General features: G+C 38.9%; 1 protein-coding gene across 9 annotated transcripts in view; it reads left to right on the forward strand.

Annotated features, from left to right (window-relative positions):
* The window catches only part of mark4b (MAP/microtubule affinity-regulating kinase 4b), a 60,908-nt gene that overhangs the window by 28,773 nt on the left and 23,725 nt on the right, over window positions 1–8,410 (forward strand). For all 9 annotated transcript variants that reach the window (XM_008426598.1, XM_008426595.2, XM_008426599.2 and 6 more), the window contains exons 4-5: window positions 7,462–7,510; window positions 7,587–7,652. In XM_008426598.1, coding sequence (XP_008424820.1) covers window positions 7,462–7,510; window positions 7,587–7,652 — 115 coding nt within the window. The remainder of the gene's footprint in view (window positions 1–7,461; window positions 7,511–7,586; window positions 7,653–8,410) is intronic.

Genomic DNA, 8,410 nt, shown 5'->3' on the forward strand with positions numbered 1-8,410 from the left:
TAGAAAAGCTGCAAAATATTTACTCAAACGTACTTCTAATTGGCTTAATGTGGAGATTAATGAGTGAGGTGTGTATTTCCCAGCGCTGAGTTTTCTCAGTCACACGTTTCAGGGCCGTTGAGTTGCAGAATAAATCCTATTTCCACAAAGTAAGATTACAGGATCTTGGCAAATGGGAAAACATTTAAAGAAGTTTAGTTTTCCATCAATAATCTTGGATTTCAGTGCTGCCTAAGTTGAACAGATTTTAATATTACTGCTAATGTTGTTTTCTTCAGGTTGAAAAGGGCTTTATGTGCTGTTGCAACTATTCCCATATTTACGAATAGGCCTGTCGCAATAAGCAATCAATCAATTAATTGTATGATAAATTAAAACAAACTCAGTAATTTCCCTTTTCTTGGTTTTTCTTTCTACCAAAAGATTTAATAATTGTCTTCAGTCTGTTGTTCTGGCCTTTTTTGAAGAATAATTTTGTTTGCAGAGACTTTATTCTTTATTTGGTTGGCTGTTTCTTTTGTTTTGTTTATTTAAAATGTCTTCCAGTTCCAGTTTTAAATGTTTGTTAGAATTTCATGTTTATTGACATCTGAGAATGTGGTTTTGCATTATTACTAATACTTGAAAACAGTCTCAAAATATCAATATTATCATTTATCGCAATAAATTCTGGAACAATTTATTGTCCAGCAAAGTTTGTTATTATGACAGGCCTATTTACCGATATCATTTTTGTATCGATATTAAAATGTGGTCCACCACTGATTTCCAAAAATACTATTGCGGTTGTGGAAGATAACTGATATTTAACGCTAATGTTACATTAAATTTTGACAAGTGCCGTCATCAAATCTGTTGGTTAATCCATTCATTAATTCTAAACAGGTGGATTTTTAGCCTTGTTTTACACTAACTCAGTGTTTCAGCTGTTTTGCAGTTTTCTGGAAGTTTGTTCCAGGTTTGTGGTGCGTAGAAGCTGAATGCTGCAAGATGGAATTTAACTCTGGTTGCTCATATTAGCTTAGTTTTACTTATTGGACCAATACTGATACTTTAAAAAAATGACTACATTTGGCCAATATCGATGTCAATTTTGTGTCTGTTTTCTTTCTTTTCCAGACGTATCAGGTTTTACTTTCTTGTGTTTTTGTTTTCAGTGTCACTCAGCCACTCGTCCTTCACCGCTCCACTCGTCCTTCTTTTTCTTTTCTTACATTTTGTTTATGAACTCTATTTTTACAGTAGGTTTATGTCCTGCTTTCTTCCCAGACATTTTGTTGCCACAGGAGCTCCACTGTAATCACAGCTGTAAGCTTTGTTGTTCAGAGCGCCAAAGTTCACTCCACAAAAATGTGAAGCGGCTTTGGGAGCCGAGGGACCGTCGAGCTGCGGTCCCGGACTGCGTCTGTGCTACTGACGCTGCACATTGTCAGTGATGCTGAAATGCTGCGTTGGGAAATGTCCCAGAGCGACATGTTTGTTGTTATTATAGGCTACAGTGAGTAAACAATAATCCAGATTATTTTCTTCCAAATTAACGTCATTCCTTTAGAATTGAAGTCATTTAACATGTGGGGAATGTTAAAAAAGAAAACTTGAGTGTGAGAAAATTTTCATGAATTTCTTCCTCCTTCCAGTTTCTAGAGATTAAAAGCTTAATGATAGAAAATTACTGTTGAGTTTTTCACATTGTCTTATATAAATGTTGGCATTATTTTAACAGCCGTAACATCAAGAAAAATCCGGAATTTGATTTCCGTCTGTGGTGCTGCAGCATGGTTAGCATTCAGATGCTAATTTAGGCTAACTCCTATTAGCATAACTTGGACACAACAATAGTCAATAATCAAAACATTTTTTGAAGCAGAAATTAACCCAAAGTAGCGGCTTTGTCTTATATCGGTTTTGTTAATGGAGACAGCTTGTGCGTCAGCTTTACAGGCCTACCAGAAACGATAATATAAAGGTTCCGACTTGGGACTTTAAAAAAAACAAAACATAATAATAAATTAATGAGTGTGGTAAAACAAAGATATTAGTATTAACTCCCTTTGTCACTTAGTGCTGACTGCATCTTTGCATGTTTTAGAGTCTTTATACTCCAGTTAATGATTAATCGGTTACTAAAATAGTTGTTTAGTTTAATCATTGATTAATCACGATTAATCCGGTTAATCGTTTCAGCTCATCAATAATTAGAGGCATTAATGGGAACAACTGTTGGTTTTTGGGTTGCTGCATGTTTTTGTCTTGTATCTTAAATCTTTGTTGCTATAATAATCTGGAGACCTTGGTGAGAATCCTGCTGTTCCTCTGAGATCAGAATAGTTTTACAGGCAGCCATTTATCTTTGCATTTATCTTTGCACACACACACACACACACACACAAGTGTGTGTGTGTGTGTGTGTGTGTGTGTGTGTGTGTGTGCAGAGTTTAGGCTGCGATTTAATGCCGTGGAAGTGTGTTTTGTCCCTTGCCCAGGCCCCTTCAGCCAGGAGCTAAATTCCAGACGAGCGAACAAAGGAGGCGGTCGTGTAGGGATGGGGGAGGTTTGGGGCACAGCGGCAGGGACCCAAGAAAGACGAGATACAGAGCAGAACCAGAGACAACGGGCTCTGTTTGTCAGTGTTAGGCCTAATAAACGCAAAGCAGCACACCCTCTCCTGTGTCTTTTTATGTACTTGTAATGCCGTTGTGCAGCGTATCTTTCCTTTGTGGGTGTCTAAGCATAACAATATTGTTCTTGCTTGACTCTTTGTTGTTCCTGTTCCAGTTTGAAAGGGAATAATTGGACAATAAAGACACACGACTGCTGACAAAGCACAAGAGGAAGGTTTTCCCACAAGCTCATCTTCAAAGTAGCACAGACAGCAGGAAAGCAGGAGGAGGCTTGGCTTTTTCTCCTCTGCTTTGTGTTTCTCTCTTGTTCAGGTATAAAAGATGCATCAGGATTTTAATTATGCGGGCAGCAAAAGACGCAGATTAACCTTCAGGACTCCAGTTCCTGCAGCGCTGAGTGACAAGAAGGACGTGTTCATGTTCTACATTTATGTAACATCTCTGATTTAGACAAACCTATCACGATATAACCATTTATCAGTCGATATCACTGATTATTGATTAGTTTTGTTTTAAATATCTGACATACTGCACAACAGGCGGTGTGGGCTTTCCTGTGTTATTGATGACTTTTTATTTTTTAAGCATTTTTGAGACACAAAATCTGAAACTGCTGCTGTGCAAGTTACTCAGCAGGTTGTTGCTAGGTAACCGAATTTGGGGAACTTGAAACTGCTTGTTACTCACTCACTCTTTGGTTGCTAGGTAACCTAAGAGTGAGTTGGTTGATGCCACTCACATTTATATTCAGTGAATATTCTATATACTGAACATACAGATGCATTACCTATCGATATTGATCATGTCTGTTGCGATATATAGTCACTGATTTATTATCCAAACTGAGGAATTTGGAAACAGAAAAAAATATTCACCAATTTTTAAATTGGTTACACCATCATCTTCCTCTTCTGAAAATATCGTCTCATCTTAAAATTAATCCAGAAATCAGTCTCAACAGGAAATGTACCCAACATTTAGCTAAGTCGTGTTGTAAACAACTGAAAATGCGTTCAGCCGAACCTTTCTTAGGTTCCTTTCTTTCACCTTTTCTCTTCCTCTACTTCAAACTGTCGTAGTTTTACTTCACTCCTGAGAGCAGCGCAGCGCACAGTAGCGAGCTTCACAGCCAGACAGACAGGAGCCAGAAATGTTGGTTTTTCAAAATAAAGTACATCTTAATGTTTCATGGTATTTTTTATTAATTTCAAACTGTGATTATGCACAAATGTGGGCTTTATATGTGTATTTCATATGCCTTGCATTGTTTTAGCATTTGTTATAATTCTGAAGGTGTGGCGCTTTTATTTTGTTGTTGCGGTGCTCAGCCATCAGAACATGTAGAGCAGGGATGTCAAACTCAAATACACAGAGGGCCAAAAAAACAAATTTGCTACAAGCCGAGGGCCGGACTGGTTTAATGTTTATTAAAACATATTGAAATGATTGCACATAGCCTATTGAACCAAGACCTAACACAGTGTATATTATTTAACAATTAAATGAATAAAGCAATATTTTGTTATGGCTCTGTCAGTAACTTCAAGGGAAAACATTTTTCAAGAGGCAAACAGCAACAAATTTAATTGTTTTTAAAAACAAAATATGTTTCTTAATATCAAGATAGATGCATAAATCAAAGTGCATGCATTATAAACTGAAAATGCATTACTGTGCTGCTCTATGATCCTACCGATCACTGCTTTCAAATAGTAAAGTAAAAAAATAAATCAAATCAGTTGTATTCTTTCTTATGGCTCTTATCTGCAATTTTACCTGAATCCATTCAACTGAAAAATAAATAAAATAAAATAAAATAAAATACAAAAATATATGGCACACAGACAAAACAATACTTCATTCAAAGAAAAATCACTTCTTGTAGAAACAAATGTAAAAATTTAACTGAAACTTATAAACTGAAAATACGTTACTGCTCAGTGATGCTCACTTATCTGAGGCTGAGCCTGATACTTGGAGGTGTCTCATCTTTTGTACAAGTTCATCAATGTTCGGGGTGAGGCTCTGAGCTGATKAATAATGAAGCCGTTTGGGCGCGCTGTCACTTCGCGGGCTACCGTTGCATTATGGGAAATGTAGTGTTTGCAGGCAAAACACGAGCGGGCGGCTCTGGCTTGCGGGCCGGTTCTCATAGTAATTAAATATCATTCAGGGGGCCATAGATAATTGATTTGCGGGCCGGATGTGGCCCGCGGGCCTTGACTTTGACATATGTGATGTAGAGGGAACATTATGATTATAAATGATGGAGTTTATTTCTAGAGATAAGCAGATAAAATATTTCTAGATCTGTGCCGCTCATGGTGACATTTTGGAGGTTTTTAAAACTTTTTCCAGACTTTTGGTCATAATTTACGTTGAGGCGTTGCACGTTTGGACAGTTATTCCCTTTGGCTCTGGATGCTTGGCTGATTTTTGCTCTTTCTTTTGTACTTTTGGACTGTTGTGATGAGTAACCATGGCAACAAGGAATTATTTTTACAACTGGGAGCAGCTGATTAGCGTCTCAAAAGCTAAAATAAAACCTGAATTGCAATCAGAGAAGTTGAAAAGGAGACTTCATGGACAAACCATCGCTTTCATTAATTATTTCTGATCATATCCTCTACTCCAGTGGTGTCAAACTTATTTTTATTTTGGGCCGAATCAAAAATCTGAATGTTCTTAAAGGGCCGGTTGCACCAGAATCTATTGATAAAACCAATAAAACTGTTAAAATATCAATAAATAGCTGTTCCTCTGGGATTTGTGATTATTTTAGTGTTTATTTTTGCAATCAAAATGACAGATTTTGTGGTGAATATTAAGAAATATTTGTAATCGTTATTCTTTTACAATATTTACACTAATGTATGATGTCAAATGTGACTCTATCACTCGTCGTATCAGTTACGGATTCAACGTTTTTGACCAATTTTGAGAAAATTAGCAGTAAAATCAGGAAAAAATGTGGAAATTTGTTGATTTTGTGATTTTTGCAGATTTGTGAAAAACTGGAAGGACTTATTGATGTAATTTGGAGTCATAAAAAGCTGCGGCGGGCCAGATTTGGCCCCCGGGCCTTGCGTTTGACACCTGTGCTCTACTCTAACGTCTCTCAGCCCAACTTTCTAACCGTATGGCCAGAGGTTTAAAAAGGAGCATTTAAAGCACAGGAAGTTGGTTACAGGAGGACTGATTTTAAGGAAAAAGAGTAAATGGTCATAGTCCTGAATGAGGCATTGGACAGCAGCTTTTTTCCCCCCACATTACTTTCTCGCAGCAGCATGAGCTGAGCATTGATTGGATCAATACCAGTGAGTCAACAGTTTCCTGGCTGCTTGCTAAGCTTCCGAGTTCTGCGTCGGAAACCATTCCCAGTTCCTAATTTCACCTCTAGATCTCCTCCGAGTGTTTAAGCAGCGACCCACAGATTAGATTTCACACCTAATGGACGGAGAATGTGGGAATAAAGAAGTGAAAACGCAGCAGAGGTAAACGAGTGGAGAGGAAGAGGGGTGATAGCGGAGCGATCCCGGTCGATAATTCTCCTTAAAGCTCACATGAGCAGCTGATGCACCGTGCACTTAATTCAATTACAGCCGTTCCCTGTGGACCTGGGTCTGTGTTTACAGCGGCGACCCGCATCAGTCTAAAGGCTCTGAGAGGAAAGACGGCGGAAGAATGGAGAGACGACGCGATAAACGTGTGGAGGAGGAGAGTTTCATCCCTCATTCTGGGCCTTTGTTGTAACCAAACTAACAGCTGACCTCCTTTAAATCATTCATCCATCCATCCATCCATCTGTCCGTCTTGCTATAGTTTCGTTTTGTTCATGTTCAGATCGTTGCTTATTTAAATAATCCCGGGTCTCATTTGTATGGGAGAGAAATAATTTATTAATCCGTGTTTTTGTGGTTTTTATCAGCTGGACTAAATTTAAATCTGAAACAGTTTCAACGCTCGACTCACTTCACTGCTTTGTACTCTTGTTTATTATCCATCCATCCATCCATTTTCCTGCACCCTTGTCCCTCAGTGGGGTCGGGAGGGTTGCTGGTGCCCATTTCCAGCTGGCGTGCCGGGCGAGAGGCGGGGTCACCCTGGACAGGTCGCCAGTCTGTCGCAGGGCAACACAGAGACACACAGGACAAACAACCATACACACACACACTCACACCCAGGGGCAATTTGGAGAGGCCAATTAACCTGACAGTCATGTTTTTGGACTGTGGGAGGAAACCGGAGTACCCGGAGAAAACCCACCATGCACAGGGAGAACATGGAGACTCCATGCAGAAAGACCGGGGCCGAGAATCGAACCCAGAACCTTCTTGTTGCAAGGCAACAGCTCTACCAACTGCGCCACTGTGCAGCCCTCTTGTTTATTATGTTTACTATAAATCACAATATTAACTGTCTTTTTTTTTTTTTTTTTTTTTACAAATAAATAAAAAATGAACTCCTAAATTGTGAAAACTGATGGTGGAGGGGGAAACTACAGCTCTGGATTTTGACTGGCAGTTCGATTCCTGGTCAAACTGGCCTTGGGAAAGACACGCCCCCTGATGATGTCATCAGCCTCTGAGCGCGCACTATAGAGGAAAACGGCTGCGTAAGCAGAGCGAGAGGGGATGCATCAGTGTCACGCTGTTTTATTGATCAGGAAGCAGCAGATAAAAGCATCCAGTTTGATTAAAGTGAAACAAAACCTGCAGAGAAATTGGTTAATTTAGACTTTCTGGTGTTTTCTTTTACAATTTGATAATAAAATAAGCCTTTCACAGAAGCCTTTTTGTTGTTTGAGGTAATTTTATTGATAGTTTCTCGCTCTTTTCAGCTGTTTCGAGAGGTACGCATCATGAAAACCCTGAACCATCCCAACATAGGTGGGTTCCTCTTCCAAAACCGATTCCGTTTCCATGGCGACAGTGGTCTTAACCTCTCGCCCTCTTGGTGTTGCAGTCCAGCTGTTCGAGGTGATTGAGACGGAGAAGACCCTTTACCTCGTCATGGAGTACGCCAGCGGAGGTGAGCGGTCGCTCCACCAACACCGCAGTCGTAAAACTATTGGCTTCTGCCCGTCGGATCGATCCCTTCTGGGCTCTAAAGTCCAATTTGCTAATTAATTGAAGCCGGAAACTCAATTTTCATTAGAGAAAAACTCGCCTGTGGGAATGAAATAACAGCCTCGCTGTTATATTTTGTCTGTTATCTTCTGTTTTGCTGATCGGTGAACTGTTGAAGCTGCACTGGCCTGGTTTAGGGTTGATCTTTGAAAATACTTTAATTTCATTTAGGTGTTTTCAAGCTTTGGAAATTGTTTGATTTCTGTACAAAGTCCTTGATATTCAAGCTGCATAGTTTTCTAATAAAGTACCATCTTTATTAGAAGATGATATTTACTGTTGAAACTAAATATTTAAAGATGATGATATACTTTTTTTCTCAGTGTTTCTGACACTAAATCAGACCAAACGTTTCTCGTCTTAGGTTAGTCAGAATTACTGCAATTATTTCTGTTTGCTAAATGCAATAAAACTTAGCAATAACTTTTTTTGTAACTGTCTCAGACCAGTCAGGTCTATAGGGAATATGTGGCCTTTAATAGTATAAAACTTTGTTATATTTTAGTTTATTTTGTCTTTGCTGTGGAATGAAGAAAACTACCACCAGATTGTTAACAATAATTGAAACTGTATTTTCTTAGTTCAAGGATGGTGCTGGAAAAGTTTGAAAACTTTCCTTGAAATTTCTTTTTAAATCCACTCAAATCCACACCTGGTCAG

This window comes from Poecilia reticulata, linkage group LG13 (genome assembly GCF_000633615.1).
Source record: "Poecilia reticulata strain Guanapo linkage group LG13, Guppy_female_1.0+MT, whole genome shotgun sequence".
NCBI classification, from domain to species: domain Eukaryota; kingdom Metazoa; phylum Chordata; class Actinopteri; order Cyprinodontiformes; family Poeciliidae; genus Poecilia; species Poecilia reticulata.